The sequence below is a fragment of the Bombyx mori genome, chromosome 22 (assembly GCF_030269925.1).
Source record: "Bombyx mori chromosome 22, ASM3026992v2".
Classification (NCBI taxonomy): domain Eukaryota; kingdom Metazoa; phylum Arthropoda; class Insecta; order Lepidoptera; family Bombycidae; genus Bombyx; species Bombyx mori.
In genome coordinates, this window is record NC_085128.1 from 728,500 (window position 1) to 749,548 (window position 21,049).

The following is a 21,049-nucleotide window of genomic DNA, read 5'->3' on the forward strand; positions in this document are numbered from 1 at the left end:
AAATTTTTTAGTACTCGAAGGCATGAAGCATTGCATCAAGCCAGAACCGGGGAAAGAAATAGCAAGCGCGGATGACGAAAAAACTAAAGCCAAATTGATCATGACCATCGACCCGTCGTTGTATGTACATGTCAAAACCGTTAAATCGTCGAAGGAATTGTGGGATAAACTAAGGCAATTATTCGATGATAGTGGCTTTTCACGAAGAATTAGTCTATTGAGAAATTTAATTTCAATCCGGCGAGATAATTGCAGTTCGATGACGTCATACGTGACGCAGATAATCGATACAGCGCAGAAATTAAGTGGAACGGGATTTGAAATAAACGAGGAATGGGTGGGATCATTGCTGTTGGCGGGGCTGCCAGAAAAGTTTGCCCCAATGATCATGGCAATTGAACATTCCGGGATTGCCATAAACTCTGATGTAATTAAAACAAAATTACTTGATATGAGTTCCGAGATCGGTGACCATGATCCGGAAGTTGCACTATGGTCGAAACCAAAAACGAGGGTAGATCAAAATTTCAATACAAAAGGCGAGAAACGAACATCAAATTATACGTCAAATGTAAAAAAAAAGGTTATAAAATGCTATAAATGTAAGCAAAGTGGTCATTATAAAAATCAGTGTCCGAGTTTAGAAGCCGAAAAAAGAAAACAATCCAACGCCTTTAGTGCTATTTTCTTAAGTGGAAATTTCAACTGCGATAGTTGGTACATAGATAGCGGGGCCAGCAAACACATGACAGCAAAGAAAGAATACGTTGAGAGTCCATCATTTGAACATGAAATTAAAGAAATAATTGTGGCGAACAAAACATCCGTCCCGGTAGTGTGTTCTGGTGATGTAAACATAATCACAGTTGTGAATGGTGTAGAATATGACATCACAGTTTCAAATGTATTGTGCATACCGAGTTTAACAACAAACTTGCTTTCAGTGAGTCAGTTGATTGAGAATGGCAATAAGGTAATCTTTAAAGAGAAATTTTGCTATATTTACAATCAACAGAGAACTCTAGTTGGAAAGGCAGAATTAGTAGATGGTGTGTACAGATTATATACTAAGAAATCAGAACAGTTATTCGCAGCCACAGCTAAGGTGTCGAGTGAAACATGGCATCGACGATTAGGGCATATCAACAGTACCAGCTTGAACAAAATGAAGAATGGAGCTACGACAGGTATTTCATACACAAATAAAGCTGATGTTGACAAATCTAAGTGTACTGTTTGCTGTAAGGGGAAGCAGGCTAGACTACCTTTTCAGCCTAGTTCAACTAGCACCCAAGATATTTTAGAATTGATACACTCAGATGTGTGTGGTCCGATGGAAAATGTGTCTATTGGAGGTTCCAGATACTATGTCTTATTTGTGGATGACTACAGCAGAATGGTTTTTGTATACTTCATGAAAACAAAGTCAGAGGTATTTAAGTTTTTCAAAGAATTCCAGTCACTTGTAGAAAAACAGACAGATCGGAAAATTAAAATTCTAAGAACAGACAATGGCGGTGAGTACTGCAGTCAAGACTTTGAAAGATATCTAAAACAACACGGAATAATTCACCAGAAAAGTAATGCTTACACACCACAGCAAAATGGTGTGTGTGAAAGGATGAATAGGTCATTAGTTGAAAAGGCTAGATGTCTAATTTTTGATGCTGGTTTACATAAAAAGTTTTGGGCAGAAGCCATAAATACCTCTGTATACTTAAGGAATCGATCAGTTGTTACTGGATTAAACAACATGACTCCATATGAAGCCTGGACAAAGAAAAAACCTGACTTAAGTCATGTACGTATTTTTGGAAGTAAGGTTATGATGCACATACCAAAAGAAAAGCGCTTAAAATGGGATATGAAGGCTAAAGAACTTATTTTGGTAGGCTATGCAGACAATGTAAAAGGCTATAGGGTTTATAACCCAGAAAATAACTCTGTCACAACTAGCAGAGACATTATAATAATGGAGAAAACCGAAAATACAATTGAAATTCCTATTGAGTGCAAGGCTCCAGCGGAGGAACAGAGAGAAGGAGACGAAAGTAGAACTACAGAAAGTACAGACACTGAATGTGATGATAATGATATCACATATATTCCAGAAGCTTCTTCAGTAAGTGACTCATATGACAGTTTTTCTGAAACAGCATCAGAACCAGAACCTTCATTATTAGAATTGAATCAGGATATTCCAAACAAGCGAGTGAGAAAAATACCTGATAGATTTAGCTATAGCCACTTATGTATTGCAGAATCAGATGATCAAAATATAATGGATATTTCACTCAAGGAAGCTTTAAATGGACCTGAAAGTAAATTTTGGAGATCAAGCATGGAGGAGGAATTAGAATCATTTAAGAAAAATGATGCATGGGAACTTGTGGATAAGCCTCGTGACTCTACAGTAGTGCCGTGCAAATGGGTATTTAAAAAGAAGTATGATAGTGTCGGTAATGTGCGTTATCGTGCTAGATTAGTGGCAAAAGGCTTTTCACAGAAAGCTGGCATAGACTATCATGAAACTTTTTCACCTGTGCTACGTTATACTACTTTAAGATTGTTATTTTCTATAGCAGTAAAACTAGGTTTAGATATACGTCATCTTGATGTCACTACAGCCTTTCTAAATGGTTTTTTGAATGAATCTGTGTATATGCAAAAACCTGTCCTTTATAGAGATTGTAATGATAATGATAACAAAGTATTAAAGCTTAAACGTGCCATATATGGACTTAAGCAATCATCTCGTGCTTGGTATCAGAGAGTTAATGATTACTTAGAGTCTTTAGGGTATTTAAAATCTAAGTATGAACCGTGTTTGTTTACGAAGTCTGAAGGAAATGCTAAAGTTATAATAGCATTGTTTGTTGATGATTTTTTTGTTTTGCTAACTGTAAAATGGCAACTAATCAGTTAATACAAGATTTGAGTAGTAAATTTAAAATTAAAGATTTGGGTCAAATAAAGCAATGTTTGGGCTTAAGAGTGAATATGTATAAAAATGCTATAACTGTTGATCAAGAACAGTATATAGAAAGCTTGTTAAAAAAGTTTAACATGTCACATTGTAAAACTATAGAAACTCCTATGGAGATTAAGTTAAGATTGGAAAAATCTGAGAATAGTTTATGTAATAAAAATATTCCATATAGACAATTAATAGGTAACTTAATGTATTTAGCTGTGTTAACCAGACCAGACATAGCTTACAGTGTATGTTATTTGAGCCAGTTTAATAATTCATATGATGAAACTCATTGGAAACATTTAAAAAGAATTTTAAAGTATTTAAAAGGTACTAAAAATTATGGTCTTGTTTTTTCTAAGGATAATTCTTATATAGAAGGATATGTTGATGCAGATTGGGGTTCAGATTCAAATGATAGAAAATCTTTTTCTGGTTTTTGTTTTAAATTGTCTGGTACAGTTATTTCTTTTGAATGTAGGAAACAGAAAAATGTAGCTCTGTCCTCAACAGAAGCAGAGTATATTTCCATGTCAGAAGCCAGTAAAGAGGCTATCTATTTAAAAAGATTATTGTTTGAAATTTTAGGCAATTCAGAAACAATTACATTATACAATGATTGTCAAAGCGCACAAAAACTTATTTTGAACCCAGTATACCATAGAAGGTCTAAACATATAGACATAAGATACCATTTTCTGAGAGAAGCAGTTGCAAACAAGTTTGTTAAAGTTGATTATTTAGAAACTGCTGAAATGCCAGCAGATATTTTTACAAAAAGTTTAGGGTCTTTAAAGCATAAATATTTCACAAAAAAAGCTTGGTATATTACCTGTTACGAAGTATTTATGATTTTGTTAAGCGGAGGTGTTAATATTGTAACAAAATGTAAATGATTACTAGCGCCATCTGTCATCATCTGTCTGTATATAACTTTGACAATAAATAGTCAGTCTATCCTCAACCGCCATTTTATTAGAATTGTGGCACCACGACAAAGGGGTCCTTCTTCGCAGTGAACGCGCAAACATGTGTCTTCAACGGAGTGAATTGAACTAAGTTCGATTCACTCCACTCGGAGATTCGTCCCAGAGGGTCCTCCACTTCAGACACAAGTTTAGATCGTCTCTCTTGCACCACGCTCCGAGAAAGACTCCGATGGCCGATGTATCGCGCATCCCCCGTGTCATCATCTGCATGGCAATGAATAGATAGCATGTCATTGATATACAGGATGAAAAGCGTGGGGGAGGGCACCGAAGCTTGTGGAACGCCAGCGTTAATGGTTATCGTATTGGAGCAGCCACCGAACGACCATGATACTCCGCCCATCCAAAAAGCTAGCGATCCACTTGCAGAGACCCTCGGGGATTCCGTAAGATGGTAGCTTCGACAGAAGTGCCCTATGCTAGACCCTGTCAAAGGCTTTCGCGATATCAAGGCTCACAGAAAGAGCTTCGCCTTTGCTCTCCAAGGCTTCAGCCCACCTGTGAGTAAAGTATACAAGAAGATCACCGGTTGAGCGACCGTGACGGAAGCCGTATTGTCAGTCACTGATCAGCTGGCGATCCTCAAGATAGGTATCTTGAGGATCGCCAGCAGGAGTTGCGAATTCATTATTGGCCCCATGACCTTGGAAAGGAAGGAAGTTATCGCGATAGGCCTATAGCTCAATGGGTCCGACTGGTCACCCTTTTTGGAGTTAGGGTGGACGTGGGCGGTCTTCCATGAAGACTGAACCCTGTTAGTACTATACAAGAGGCAATACGAACGCGTTAGCGCAGGTGTCAACTCAGGGGCGCCCGTTTTAAAACCACTGCAGGGATGCAGTCTGGCCCACTCGACTTATGGACGTCCAGGGCCTGGAGCTACTGCCTGACTGCACACTGTGTAAAGCAGATCTCAGGCAAAGAGCTATCACACCAGGGGATGTTGGGTGGTGTGGCACCCCTGTCATCCATAGTGGAGTTCGAGACGAAGAGTTTGACCAGAAGATCAGCCTTCTCTTTCGCACTATGGGCCAGACTGTCATCGGACTTACGTTGTGGTGGCAGACGAGACCTGCAGAAGTCGCCTTCTGCAGCTTTAGCCAGCGATCAGAAAGCACGGCTCCCAGAGGGATAGCCTTTCAGTCGCTTACCAATTCTGGCAACGTGCTCCGACTTCGCCTTGGCAATAGTCCTCTTATAGAACCTAGAGGCGGCGTTAAATTTCCGCCTCTCCTCCGAAATGGCGGAGTCCTGGCGTCTCCTTGCATTATTCCATGCCGCGTATGCGGACCACTTGAGGTGTGCAGCTTCTCTATTGGCTTTGTTGTACTAGGGTTTGCTGCGACCCCCAACGGGCAACTCGGAAGAAGGAATGAATAATTCCATCCCCTGGAGCACAGATTAATAATTAATTAATCTTTAAGTCGATCCGCACAGATGTCAGGATTATCAGAGGAAAAGCAGAGCCTCCCCTGTGGGTAGGATGCGTAAAATTCACGCATCCGTCCCAATCTGCTGACCTGTACCGCCAAACTCTTAGAAACCCGGTCATCATTCGACGACTAGGGCGAGAGAGTGGTATCGCAGCAAGGATATAGCAGTGATCAGACGATCCAAGGGGAGCGTCGACCACCACACTGTATCCTGCTGGGTGAGATGTCAGCAGAAGGTCCAACAAAGAAGGCTCGTGTCCCTTAATGTCTGCGACACGGGTGGAATGTGTCACCAGCTGAGTGAGGTCGTAGGGCAAGGCGAAATCGTAGGCAGCCCGACCCGGGAGGTCAGTGGTTCTGGACCCCAACCACCCTTGATGATGAGCGTTAAAGTCACCAAGGACCACGTACTGCTCAAGCAGCAAGACGTAACCTTTTGATTTTCTTTTTGTGTGTTTGTGTGTTCTTAGTACTATGTTACTTATTTCTTTTGACAAAACTGAACTATTATTAAAACTGGCTAAATCGGGAGTTGCATTAAGATTTTTGCATTACATTAAGATTTTATTCATGGACTGCACTATAATGATGCAAAAAATACTGAACTTTTTTATTGCAAAAAACAGTAGGTACTCATCCCCATGGGTAGACGTAGGCGGATCACATTTTGAATTAAATAGTGTATTTAATATTTGTGAATGTCTGAAGTATGTACTTATATCAGAATTCAAAGTGAAATTCGCGCTGTTTTCAAAATTATTTTCGTCAGCGATTTCTGATGCCACCTGTGCCTGCAGATTTAGTTATGTTTAAGACCTTGAGCTTAAATAATTTCTTCGTTAAGTCTGACAGGAGGCAGCTAGCTGCATGCCATGTTAAAAAGCTAGCACTGCCATGTTAAAAAATCATATACAAATACCTATGTTATTATTAATAATCTTATAAATAATTATTTATTATTATTTATTACATTACTATTTATTATATATTAATTATTTATTATAATTTAGTATAATCATCAAGTCCTGGTACAGAAGTGTTGAAAAATCTGAAATTCGAACATTTCGAGCATTAATGAGAAAACGAAAGAAACTTTTTATGACTACATATCCGACTCTTGATTTTCGCTATAGTTATTTAAATATGATTTTTGTTATCTTAAGAATCAAAATCCGAAATAAGGTGTCACCGGTGACCCTAGTAATCTACAAAGTTTCAGTGTCAGGAATTTGAGGGTGATTTACTTCTTCTACACAAGAAATCTTAGCGCATAAACAGCGACAAGAATATTATAATGCCGGCTAATACTATGCGATATCTTGCAAAATAATAAAAATAATATTATTCGTTTCTCGTTTGGTTTTTATCCATTTTGATTATAAACAAAAGAGAATTAAGGCCACTAATCAATATGTAGAAGTAAACCTAGATGAACCTAGCTTGATAATTATAGTAAACGTTCATAATATAATTGCAAATTTGGCACCAAAAAAAAATTTTGATCTAATGCTCTAATATAATTTCTGTTCATGCTTGTTACGAAATGTAACGGGCTCTGTATATGTATGATACTATGAACGCTATCATTACAGTTGAAACATTTATTCATTCTTATAAAATGAGTGACCTTCAAGGGACAAATTAGTTGGTGTTTTATACATCAAACAAAATCTTTTTTAGTTAAAAATTTATCAATGTCAATGTATTGACCGCAATACCGCAATAATGACTAGTACTACTATTAATAAGTGGGCTACACGACACGCGCCTTACAATAAGTAAATATTTTGAAATTTGAATCCGAAGTGAATAGTCGGTAACGTCACGTTGTTAAGCGAAATTTCGAGCTGGCTGGCGACGCCAAATCATCGGTATAGTAAAAGCCAATATACAGCGCTACGTATACACACCCTCTGGCGGCACCGCTCGACACTGCGATATGCTTTTTCAAACGTTTCTGAGGCAATTTGGTAACCATCTCAAAAATTGATATAGTAACCATAACTCCATCTACAGTTGATTGGTGTAAAAAATATTGAGAAACAAAGTGGCGACCGCATATTGGTCGCCAAATGTCGGTGGTCGCCACTTTAAATGTACTTTTGTGTTCATTGGATGCCAAAAGTGTTGCAGGATATATATATATATATATATATATATATATATATATATATATATATATATATATATATATATATATATATATATATATATATATATATATATATATATATATATATTTACATCCTACAATCTTTTTGGCGTCTGCACGTCGTGCATCATTACGACGTCCTCCAGTTCCGATTGCTTTTTTTAACATGTCTTAATGAATATTGCTTAGTTTTTCGATTTCCAGCTCCGTGAGATACGTCATTTTCCGATAATTTTATTTTTCGCGATATTCTTCTTGCGTTCGTGCCGCAACATTTTTGAACCCCGAACCATGGTCATAAATTATAGGCGTCCTGGATATATTGATCGTGATTTACCTATGGCATCGACTATTTAGCATCCTCATAGGATGAACGGCATTTGTAAGTGCGGCGTTGCCAGCTTTATGTTTACTTTCTCTTTCTTTGACAATCGCTTGTCTGTACATTTATACCAATTTCGTCAAATCTATACATATACGGATGCCCGATAATTTTATATAATTTATCTATCTACACGTATTAGTAACAATGGATTTTGATGAAGCTAAGTACACAAATAGTTTATAATAAGATAAAGAAAATTAAGCTCCTGTCTCTGAGATTTTTACATGAAAAATCGCATGTAGTAGCTAGAATAACAAGCATATAATAATTATGTACATGTTTGTCTAGTCTATTTTTTCATAAATTTAAAACAAGTAGGTATGTAATAACTTCATTTGTGGGTTTAATATAAATATAGGTATGATAAAATCGGAATTGTATCCTACTATGGCCTGAACCAATATTATATAATAAATAATATAGACGTCCAACATTATACACGGACTCCAATATCTACTTAGTCTGGCCATAAATACTGTTACAATCAAAAATTAAAAAAAATCTATTGTAAATAACATTTATTACTCTTACAGTGTGTTAGTTTAACACATAAATATAAAACAATTTAAAGTATAAAAAGCTTATTCGAAGTAGTCTCCATTGGCTGCAATACAGTCCTTTAAACGTTGAGGCCAGTTATCAATAGAAGCCCGCACTCTTTCCATGGGAACATTTTGCACTGCCAATCCTACGGATTGTTTTAGGGACTCCAAATTATCATGGCGTTTAGAGCAAGCCGTACTCTCTAAAACTGACCATAAATCATAATCCAGCGGATTAAGATCGGGTCTAGACGACGGCCAGTCTTCAGCTCTGATGAAGTCCGAAACGTTCATTTCCCACCAAGACTGCGTAGACTGAGCTTTATGACCTGGCTCCGAGTCTTGCTGGAAGGACCATTCTTGATTATTGAACATAGTGTTGTTAAGGGGCTTCACTACCTTCTCAAGAATGGTATCTTGATACACTTGTGCCAATGTTTTGATACCTTTTTCACAAAAGTATGGCTCAGTCACTCCTTCATAGCTAATACCCCACCAAACCATCACTGAAGTCGGATAGTGCCTACGTTGCACTTTGTCGACTAATTGGGAAGCTTCCTTAGAGCTTTGAGCATAAATACGGTCATTTTGTTTGTTAAAATGTTGGTCAATTGTAAAAAGTTTTCTCATCCGTAAACAAAATTTTTCTATGACCTCTTTTTGCGTACAGCTTCAGTAGTTGTTTCGATTTTACTACCCTATTCTCTTTTAAATTATCAGTTAAGAAATGACTAGTACGTCTTTTATAGGCTGCAAGTCCTAAGTCATCTTTTAAAATACGCGACATGGTTCTAGGTGCTGTCTTCATCTCCCGAGATAAAATATTTTGCTTTCGGACAGGATTTTTTCGAATTCTTTCCCTTACTGCTTTGACCACCTTTTTCGTACGAATACTATGTGGACGGTCAAATCTTTTTCTGTCACAAGCAGAGGAGGTCTCATTGCATCTACTAATAGCCCGGTACACAAACATTTTACTAATACCAAGCGGATAGAGAGTTTTAAAAATTGCATTTGGCTCCATACCTATTTTGTGTAATGCAATCACAGCGATTCGGTTCTCTTTATCACCCCACTCCATTTTAATATCGCAAAATATTGTACAATGTATTGGCACCAAAATGAGAAAACTTAATGATAAATCATATAAAAATGACAGATTCCAAATTCAAATGTAATATTTTTGTTATTTTTAATTGTAACAGTATTTACGGCCAGACTAAGTATATACGGACGCCTAATAGCTATATACGGACGCCTAATAGCTATATACGGACGCCTAATAGCTATATACGGACGCCTAATAGCTATATACGGACGCCCAATAACCTGGCTTTTTTTTTTATTGCCGAGATGTGTGGACGAGCTCACAGCCCACCTGGTGTAGAGTGGTTACTGGAACCCAAAGACATCTACAACGTAAATGCGCCACCCACCTTGAGATATAAGTTTTAAGGTCTCAGTATAGTTACAACGGCTGCCCCACCCTTCAAACCGAAACGCATTACTGCTTCACGGCAGAAATAGGCGGGGCGGTGGTACCTACCCGTGCGGACTCACAAGAGGTCCTACCACCAGTAATTACACAAATTATAATTTTGCGGGTTTGATCTTTATTACACGATGTTATTCCTTCACCGTGGAAGTCAATCGTGAACAATTGTTAAGTACGTATTTCTACTACTTTAATTATACTTACTACTTTACTTATAACTTAATTTTTTTTACTACTTTAATTATAAAAATACGGCAGTATGTGAGGCAGCACTGTTTGGCTACAAGCTACTGTATGGTGGAAATACTGTTGCCAATCGTGTTGCACCATATTGGATTATTCCCATTTGTCCCCACAGATTTTCCCGGGACAAATGGGGATTATTGGCAGTTGGAAGAAATATTTTTAATCGACTTCTCTTGGGTATCCCACTAGATTTGAATTGGACATCCGTATATACCAATTGAGCGTCCGTATATAGCTATTGGTCGTCCGTATAAAGCTATTGGGTGTTCGATTTCTCATTTATTTAAATAATTTACTGAACATATTTAGCAGCTTTATCATCGTGTTTTAATTTACACTCGGTAAGCGGGTGCTGAGCTGGCTACACATAGGCAGGACTCGGGAGCCGAGTAGTGCCTATATGTTTAAAATAAAATAACTTTATACAGGTGTATTTTTCAAGTGGAAGTGGGTGGCCAAATCCAAAATTATGAGCGCAAAACGAGTCTCGAGCCCGATTTTGAAGAAAACTACTATAACATTATTGGATTTTCGAAATATCAATATTCCTAGCCAGGAATCGAACTTCGTTATTTTGAAACCCGCTCATCGTAGCCGCTGGAAATTACATACCCGACCCAGTAGACCGAATGGTAAACCGTCGACGTCGCCCAAAGCACGTCATTACGGATCCTCCTGATCCATTAACGGTGCTTTTAGGCACCACAAGCACCGGTCACCGTCCTCGTCGAACCCGTCGCTTGCGACGAAGGGCTCGACGAGCGAACTAACCCATAGACACAGCCCACTGAGTTTCTCGCCGGATCTTCTCGGTGGGTCGCGTTTCCGATCCGGTGGTAGATTCTGCGAAGCACTGCTCTTGCTAGGGTCAGTGTTAGCAACACTCCGGTTGAGCCCCGCGAGCTCACCTACAAACGTTAGGGCGAAGCTGAAATAGCCTCTCAAGGCTATCAGCATAGGTAGGAAAAAAAAAAAAAAAAAAGTTATTTTGAAATAAAAGATACACTTATTTATTACACCATTCGATAGTGTCGGTAACAAGGAAGAAAAATACAGAACGTGTCTTTTTTTCAGAATCACCGATTTCGATTCCTGGCTAGAAATATAGATATTTTTCAAATCCAATTATGCAGTTTCATTTTTCATCAAAATCGGCCTTGAGACTCCTTTGAGCGTTTTTCTTTGTTCTGACTTTTTAAAAGTTTAAATAAATTCGGGCTCCTAATGATACGCAACGCGTACACCACCTACGGCGAATATATTGTTTTGATTAAATATCGTGTGTTAATTGTGATCCAATGTTGCAAACGAGCTGGCAACGTCGCAGTTATGGACGTCAAATACGCGGATCCTAGTCAGGAACTCCCCGAGATATGCGGCTGTCAATATACGCGCGACAGCAGTGCCACACCTGCGTTACGATTTCGTCGCGAACTGTTTAATATATTATTGCAGCCATTTAAGAGATAATTTGGCTTCTATCGATATTTGTCCTACGGCTAGCCCGGACCAATGGGACGTAAACCCCACTGGCTATCAAAGTGGCGTCCAGTATGCGGACGCCAAAAGCAGGTGGACGCCAGTTTAAATGCATTTTTTTCTTCAGAGGACGTCTAATTGTTTGGGGGATAAATATATATATATATATAAATATATATATAAATATATATAAATATATATATATAATCTGAATATCGGAAACGGCTCGAACGATTTTCATAAAATTTAGTATACAGGGGATCTCGGGGGCGATAAATCGATCTAGCTACGATTTATTTTCAGAAAATGTTGTTTTATTCGTGTTTTCAATAATCAACTTTATCGATAATCAACTTTATGACTCTTCCCGACATCTATTGGTGAATAATAATACTATTTTTACTGCTTTAAAGACACAACAAGATGGCGTTATAAAAAAAAAGCCGAGCAAACCTCGGTCATCATCTAGTTGTATTGATACACAAATCGAATCTGGCAATGTATGGTTCCTAATGTTTCAATCATGAAATTGTGCGTAAATCCGAAATAGTTTTCTTTACTAATATATTGTGAGTGACAGATTCTATTATAAATGGATTAAAGATAACAATTGAAATATAATATAATATAAAAGAAATATTTCATGAAATTTTGGATACGATCTTTTTTTTTGTTGATAAACTTTGCAGACATTTGTATTGATTCCAATCGTAATATAACGATCAAAGGCACTTTGTATTGGAGAGACAAAGTTGTTAAGAATTTGAAATAAAATTTGTTTTGGCATAATATCATTAAATTTTAGTATTAAGCCCGACTGTCGGAGATTAACCTAGGCTGGTGGAATCAGATTTTTTTTTAATACAGAGATAGCATTCTTTGGGTACACTGGGCGCGCACTTAGGAATGTATATTTGAAATTCCGGCCTTAAACGGATTCAAGGGGTAGTAAAGTTTGTGAAGAAAGATTGTTTATTAGTTAAAAAAATAAGAATCATAATTTTTGGTTGTTATTCCTTCACCGTGGAAGTCAATCGTGAACATTTGTTACGTACGTATTTCATTAGAAAAATTGGTACCCGCCTGCGGGATTCGAACACCGTTGCATCGCTCGATACGAATACACCGGACGTCTTATCCTTTAGGCCACGACGACTAGTGAAGTTGTGAAGACACGACCTTCATTCAGTAAGCGACGAAGAAGAAGGTACATGAAGAGAAACACATTTAAGTATGTATTTGAGTTCCTGGTTCCAAAAGTATAGGGGAATTCTACTTACTCATATACTGTAGAGAAAAAAAATACGAAAGAAACTCAAGATAAGTTTTCCCGCTTTGTTGATAAAATGGCTTCGTACGTAATTAGAAATTTTTCACCGCACAAGATTGCACGTGATGTTTCTCTTAGTTGCCCGCGGACCAATGTAATTAGTCTAATTTAATTTAAAGGGTTCCTTTTTAGCATAATTTCACACAACTAAGCTTCCTGTCAATTGTAAAAGGCATTTGTTTTGATTTTCCAAGCAAGACGGAAATTATGTCCGAAAATTGAGATTTCAACCTCACTTCTCAAGGTGCGTTTCGTTGATGCTTTTTATTTATTACCTACTTTACGACTTACCACTGTGTCTTCAATTGCATTTGAATAACAGCTACCGCTATAGGTAATGTTCATAATATTTGAACGTCACTTCTCGAGATGGGTTCAGTGCGTTTCTTAAACAAAAAAGTCAAGGTTCCTTTTGTTAGGAGCTGCTGTTAGGTTAGAAAGTAATAATATACACCATAGGAGTATGGAGGACCATAGGACCATAGGAGTGCCATTAGGGCGTCGTATTCTCGTCGCGCGCATAGCACCGGACTTGTGACTGCCGAACATCGTAGATGCGATTATTATTTTTTGCTTTCTCGGCAGCGATGTGTACTGAAGGCTTAATGAATACTGAAGAGTTTATCCCTCTCCGTACCTATCAGTCGTCGCCAAGCCAGGTGCCCCAGGAAGGGTTTCCGTTCGACTCCGGCCCCTGTAGGAGGCGTTCCCTCTTCATTGAAGGTCATGGGAAGATCTGAGGAGGTCGAGGCTGCGTGGCGCGCTACCAATACTCTAGCATGCCATCGCAAGACGGTGGTCCGGCGGATCTGTAGTTCTGCGGTACCGTCCTGTGTGTACGTGCGTGATAGAGCGAACGGGCGACAGTATATCGCGTTTTCGACCCGGCAAGCTGGTTCTGGCCCAGTGGGGTGTCGCGAGACACCGGCAACTCCACGGAGGTCGATTCCGTCGACCGGGCATTCTCGGAGGAACCGCGTGTCTGGTTATAATTTAGACTGTATGATTCCTTTACCTACCCTAATCCGAGTTCCGTCTCGGGCGGGGATCGGACGTCCGGAGAGGGGGTGCTCGATGGGATTTAATCGGTAGTCGTCTTGAAGTCCGACATAACCCGACCTAGTCCCATGAGTCGGGCATCAGAAAACTGGATTACACAACCTAAAAAATCTTCCATTAAATCCTTCATCCTTTACTTCAAAACGCATAGGGGTGACATTTCCTAGAATCCGTCCTTAGTAGTTGTTTACAACATAAAAGGCATCGATTACCAAAATTTGAAGTTAATAGCCAGAGCGCTTCAAGTATATAGACACATAATATAAAAACATAACGATTATCACGTTTTCAATTACTGTTAGCTAAAATTAATTAATTATAAATGATTTAAGCGATTTAACGCCTTCTGTTCGTCTCCGGAGCCTAAATTAAACAAATAAAAGCCGAGAACGTGAGCAATTTGCCGTAATTAGTGTATAATCAATGGTGAACCCAAACAAATTTCATTTCCACTTTGAATGCCTGTACACCCTCCGCACCTCCCTTACTCAAACACGGCAATGATGACGTCATGCCGACCGAGCTTGCTCTCTGCTTATCTATACTAATAAATAAATCTACAGTGGTTTTTACGGATGTTCCGTTATAACTACTGAACCATGCATCCAATTGACTTGAAACTTGATATCCATGTAGGAAATACGTGTACTTAATGGATAGGCTAATATTTATATGAGTGTTGGACTCCCTACACCAGTTGCGGGGACGTTAATGATGAGAATCTTTGGGGGGTGAGAAATAATAATGTTAATTTTAAATGGCCAGCAAAGCGGACGGGTACAGTTAGTTCTGTTTATAAAATCCGGATCCATAAATGCTCGATTCTCTCAAGGCTTTTGAAAACCATCAAGCTTGTTGATTGAATTTGATGATGGATAGTTCCAGGATTCCTCGTGATAAACGTAATAAAAGAATTTTTTCACACCTTCGAAAGGAAAATTGATCTAATTTATCTCACACGGGTATTGGAGAGGTATTGGTAATTGGCACAGGATTGATACGAAACAAGATAAATCACCCAATATTTTAGTAGAAAAAACCTTTTGCGTGTTTATTTCAAAGGATTTAAATGTCTGCACCTGAGAATGATGATTTTTGGCGTGTGTTTTTTCTAAATAATATATTATGCTTATATGTTGTAAGATTGCTGAACGACAAATCCATATTCCAATAATAGTTACAACATGAAGTCATCGTGACATAAAGGATAAGACGTCCGGTGCAATCTTATCAAGCGATGCAACGGTGTTCGAATCCCACAGGCAGGTACAAATTTTTGTAATGAAATACGTACTTGACAATTGTTCACGATTGACTTCCACTGGTGCAGGAATATAAAATATAAATATATTTTGCGTACTTACTGCTGGTATGACCTTTTATGAGTCCGCACGGGTAGATACCGTTACCCTCCCTATTTCTGCCGTGAAGCAGTAATGCGTTTCGGTTTGAAGGGCGGGGCAGCCGTTGCACTGTAAAAACAGAGACCTAAGAAGTCATGTCTCGAGGTGGGTGGTAGCATTTACGTTGTAGATATCTATGGGCTCCGTTAACCACTTAACACCAGGTGGACCATGAGCTCGCCCATCCATTAAGCAATAAATAAAAACAAATAATTCCAAAGATTGGTTGATTTATTCAACATCACACCTCGCTGCTTATACGGTGCGATACCCATTGCTACTTATTTGTATTGATAGTGTTATATTCGCTCGTATGCTCCACGCACACGTCATCTCGGATCCTCCCGATCTACTAACGGTGCTTCTAGGTACTTCAAGCACCGGTCACCGTCCTCGTCGAACCCGTCGCTTGCGACGAAGGGCTCGACGAGTAAATTAACTCTCAGACACAGCCCACTGAGTTTCTCGCCGGATCTTCTCAGTGGGTCGCGTTTCCGATCCGGTGGTAGATTCTGCGAAGCACGACTCTTGCTAGGGTTCGTGTTAGCATCGTCGTCAGGTTTGAGCCCCGTGAGCTCACCTACTAGTTACGGTTACGCTGGAAGAGCCTCTCTAGGCTACCAGCTTAGGTAGGAAAAAAAGAAAAAAGAAAAAAAAGCTCCACGCCATCGAACTATTTTGTAAAAAAGTACATAGAGCCTATAATCATCGGCAAAGTAAATGCCGCCACCCACCTTAAGATACGAGGGAATGACTCAATAGTATTTTAATATTGTTGATCTAACACGCAAAACGCACGAATGCTTCTCAGAAACAGCTAGGTCCATGGTAGCTAGTAGTAGGTATTTAGTTAGGCAGAAAGCTTTCTCTGCTGAAAGCTGCTCGTGTGTGACATCAAGACCAGGGCTACACCTAAGGTGTTGTCATGCGAAAACCTATGCAGGTGTGGACGTAGAAACAACAGACCTTCGATTGAAGCCCAAGATGACAGTCGTTTGGTTATGTTAACATACAGTTAATTCTTCGTTAGCAACACACAAAGTTATCCTGAAGCTAAGGCAAACTGCAGACACGATAAAAGTATTGATAGCTTGTTTATTCTAATTATTTATTTGAACTTTTTTTATCATTTCAAGAATTTAACGCTTATTTACGAACAAGCTTGATTTTGTAATTCGGAAACAACATCAGAATAACAATAAACAAATCTATTCTCGAAAATAACAAAACTTTCCTCTCATAAATTTGCCTAATTAAAATTGAGGTGAACAGGGGTCAGTGAACCGAATAAAAACCATGCCTAGTCATAACTTCTGAACTTAACTGCCTCGTTCTGAAAGCCAAAATCCTTGTTGCAGGTTCCATAACCATAATGTCGTACGCGTGTATGGGACGGACTCTGTGTTCGGTGCGACCGCCATTTGACATAGACGAGGGTAACGTCAGCATGCAACAGGTCAGTCAAACTTTATTACCTTTCTTTATTGAGTGAATACAGGAGCCCATTGGCATCATAACGTAAATACGGCGGACTATTTAACGGCCGCCCCACTCTACAATCCGGGAATACGATGACTTCGAAACAGAAATAATAGGATGGTACTTAATCATACTGTGGATGACCACAGTGCGTCTCCGGAGATCTTTTTTGCCACGTACCACGGCTTTGGAATAAGCTCCCACGGTGTTTCCCGAGCGCTATGACATATCCTTTTTCAAACGAGGCTTGTGGAGAGTACTTAACGGTAGGCAGCGGCTTGGCTCTGCCCCTGGCGTTGCTGAAGTCCATGGGCGACGGTAACCATTCACCGTATGATCGTCTGCCTACAAGGACAATAAAAAAAAACGTAAATAAATGTAAATTTTACGGATTTGATTGTGCCATGGAAAATTTAATTTTATGCAACTAATATCACTCTTTAATTTAATATAACCTTTTTTATATCTTTTACTATAATTTTATGAACTTAAGCGATCCGACTAATATTATACACATTATATTAAGAATTCTATTATAATTATTATCTATTATTATTAATGTATTATTAACAAAGTTTTGTAATGTCACTTTTTTTTTAAATGCAAGAAATGAAAGGCTTTTTATTTTATTTTCTTTTATGTTATTTTTATTATTTATTTATAAAATCACTCTTAACACGTTGAACGACACACGAAAAATCGAGTATTTTCATTCAGGCCACGGTGCTACCGGTGAGCTTTACTGAACCGTTATGGCCATGAGCCAATCACCAGTGAGCCGCGTGAGGGTTCCAACGTAAACAATACTACAAGTCACAGATTGCAGCTATCAAACAAAAAGCGTATGGAAGAAAAGCCGCGTGGCTCTTTAGCCGAACCGAACGCTTGGATTTTCAAATCCAATAGAATGTTTTAGTTTTTATCAAGATTCTTATCAAGCCTTTTAAAATATTGTTACGCCGGTAAGAGTAACGCCATCTATCGCCAAATAGTCGAACGAATATCGAAGGACCTAGAAGCACCCAGTACGCTCGAGAAGTACAACGCCATCTATTGACAGATAGCGGAAACTACGACTTGAGATGTGTGGAATATTCTCGATAATTCTAGGGATGAGGTATCGGCTATAAAAGCGTTGTAGGAATGGCACGCAGTCAATTAGTAATCGGAACTACTCGAAGCGAAACAGCGAACAGACCACCTGAAGCGAAGCGGAACAAGCGAATTGAGAGTTTTAAAGTGTTTGTTGAGTGTTTTAAAGTGTTTGTGAAGTGTTTAAGTGTTGTAAGTGCTGAATACAGTTTTTAAGTTGTACTTTGGTGAAATTTTATTTATCCCGAACCCTAACGCGTAACAATATCATATAAACTATACGGTAAAAATCGCTAATTTTTATCGTCGGTGCAAATTATCGCATTTTATAAATTTTAGAATGAAAATCTCAAGATGATAAAAATTACTGATTCCCTCTTTGATTTTGGCTTAGCCCGAATGGTATAGTACGCTAGGCCCAACGTTGGACCGCATGGCGTTCCACGTGCTAAGTACCCTTTAGAAATTAAATTATTTCAAAGCAGTCTCTCTATAAACATAATAGATTTAATGCCCGTTGCTATTAGCTTGTATCCGCGTACGTCTGTAATTTGCCTCAGATTTCCCTTCAAAGCTAGTTCAGCTCTTTGAAAGGTTAAACGATGATCTCGAATCTCATAATAACTGAATGGAATTACATAGTAGGTATTAACGGCCCACGCCAATTTTATTTTTGTTGTTTAATTGGTTGGACGAGCTCACCTGGTGTTAAGTGGTTACTACAGCCCATAGACATCTTCGGCGGAAGTTCGAGCGCGGAAGCTTCAATCTCGGCGTTCTGTGCTCGAGGCGTGGTCTCGCCGCCTGGCGGACCCCGCCTACGGGCGACGGACCGTCGAGGCGATCCGCCCGGTCCTCTCGGACTGGGTGAATCGCGACCGAGGACGTCTCACCTTCCGAGCGACGCAGGTGCTTACGGGACACGGCTGTTTCGGTCGCTACCTGCACCTCGTCGCCCGGAGGGAGCCGACTCCGAAGTGCCACCACTGCAGTGGCTGCAACGAGGACACGGCGGAGCACACGCTCGCGTACTGCCCCGCTTTCGCGGAGCAGCGCCGCGTCCTCGTTGCAAAAATAGGACCGGACTTGTCGCTTCCGACCGTCGTGGCTACGATGCTCGGCAGCGACGAGTCCTGGCAGGCGATGCTCGACTTCTGCGAGTCCACCATCTCGCAGAAGGAGGCGGCGGAACGGGAGAGGGAGAGCTCTTCTTCCCTCTCGGCGCCGTGCCGCCGCCGTCGGGCCGGGGGCCGGAGGAGGGCGTTTGTCCAGCTCCAGCCCCTATGAGGAGGCAGTCTCCTCCCGGTGATGGTCACGAGGCGACCTAAGGGGGTTGAGGCTGCGCCGCACGCTACCGTCACTCTAGCGCGCTGGCACCAGGAGGACGGGACGGCGCGTCGGCGGCTGCGGACTGCGATGCGGTCCGCATTTTCGTCGTCGCTATCGTCGCCGTACATACTGTGGAAGAGCAACCCGGTCGGCGGTGTATCGCGTTCCGACCCGGCAGGCTGGTTCTGGCCCAGCGGGGTATCCCGGAACACCAGCGGCACCGCCCGGGCGGCCTGGTAGGGCCGCCGTACCGCGGAGACTGACGTCGTTGGTCGTCGACTATCGCCTCGACGACCCGTCAGTCGGGCGTCCTCGGGGTGGCGCCGCGTGTCTGGTTGTAGTGTTGACCGCGGGAACCCCCCTACTCTGAACGGGTTCTGACCCCGGACGGAGATCGGACGTCGGGTGTAAGAGTGCAGGGGAGTCGTTTAGTGGGTGGGCCCTAAAATCCTTGGGCCCGCGATCTGCTCTCAACACCTGCAGATCGTTGAGTCTCACATACCCCGCGCGCCCCCTAGGCGCGGGGACCTCGTAGGAGGTTCAGCCCCCGGCCCGAAAAAAAAAAAAAAAAAAAAAAAAAAAAGCCCATAGACATCTACAACGTACATGCGCCACCCACCTTGAGATATAAGTTCTAAGGTCTCAGTATAGTTACAACGGCTGCCCGACCCTTCAAACCGAAACGCATTACAGCTTCACGATAGAAATAGGCAGGGTGGTGGTACCTACCCGCACGAACTCACAAGAGGTCCTACCACCAGTAATTACGCAAATTATAATTTTGCGGGTTTGACTTTTATTACACGATGTTATTCCTTCACCGTGGAATTCAATCGTGACATTTAATTTTGTTAAGTACGTATTTCATTAGAAAAATTGGTACCCGCATGCGGAATTCGAACACCGTTGCATCGCTAGATACGAATACACTGGACGCCTTATCCTTTAGACCACGACGACTTCAAAATTTTCTGTCTTGTCTGTTCATATTGAGTTACATTACCGATACAAATCAAAACAAAAAATCTTAAGTAACGTTTTGAAATCACAGATATGATTAATTTCAAATGGTGCTGTGATTAAATTTACAATTTACATTGAAAATGATGTCACAATCAATAGCTTAAGCTGAATTCAATTCACCCCAATTGGAGACTCGCTCTAGAGCTTTTTTTTTATTTTATTTTTATTGCCTTATTTTATTTATTTTATTGTCTGAAGTGAGCTCTCCACTTCAGACACGTGTTTTGACCGTTTCTCCTATACTACGATGAAAGCTGCGACAACAAGCTTTCTTGACTCTGAACGATGAATTTCTGCTATTTATGTAAATATGAACCAGGGTATTTGTTTTAATAGGCCTCGAAAATCTAAACTTTGAAACCAACAAATTTATTCACAATAAAATATTCCCTGTAATTTGAAATTTCAAAGATCAAATTCTCGTGACCTTAATAGTGCACACGTCGTATCAAACTTGGATTAAACTTTAACAGCTCCTTCGATAGTGGTTCCACGGGAACTTACTGCTGAGACACGCCCACGCAATTTGATTCAAATAACAGAGTTGTTATAAAATACAAGCTCGTGGAAGCTCATGGAAAGTTTGTTGTTGAATTAGGCAAAATAAATAGACTGTAATAATCGATTGGGATTTTTTCA

At 40.1% G+C, this 21,049-nt stretch overlaps 1 protein-coding gene across 1 annotated transcript in view; it reads left to right on the plus strand.

Annotated features, from left to right (window-relative positions):
* Positions 1-21,049, plus strand: part of NGR-A12 (neuropeptide receptor A12) — an 84,926-nt gene that overhangs the window by 48,520 nt on the left and 15,357 nt on the right. Inside the window, 1 exon segment of the mRNA NM_001134237.1 lies at positions 16,846-16,943. Within this exon segment, the coding sequence (NP_001127709.1) occupies positions 16,846-16,943 (98 nt within the window).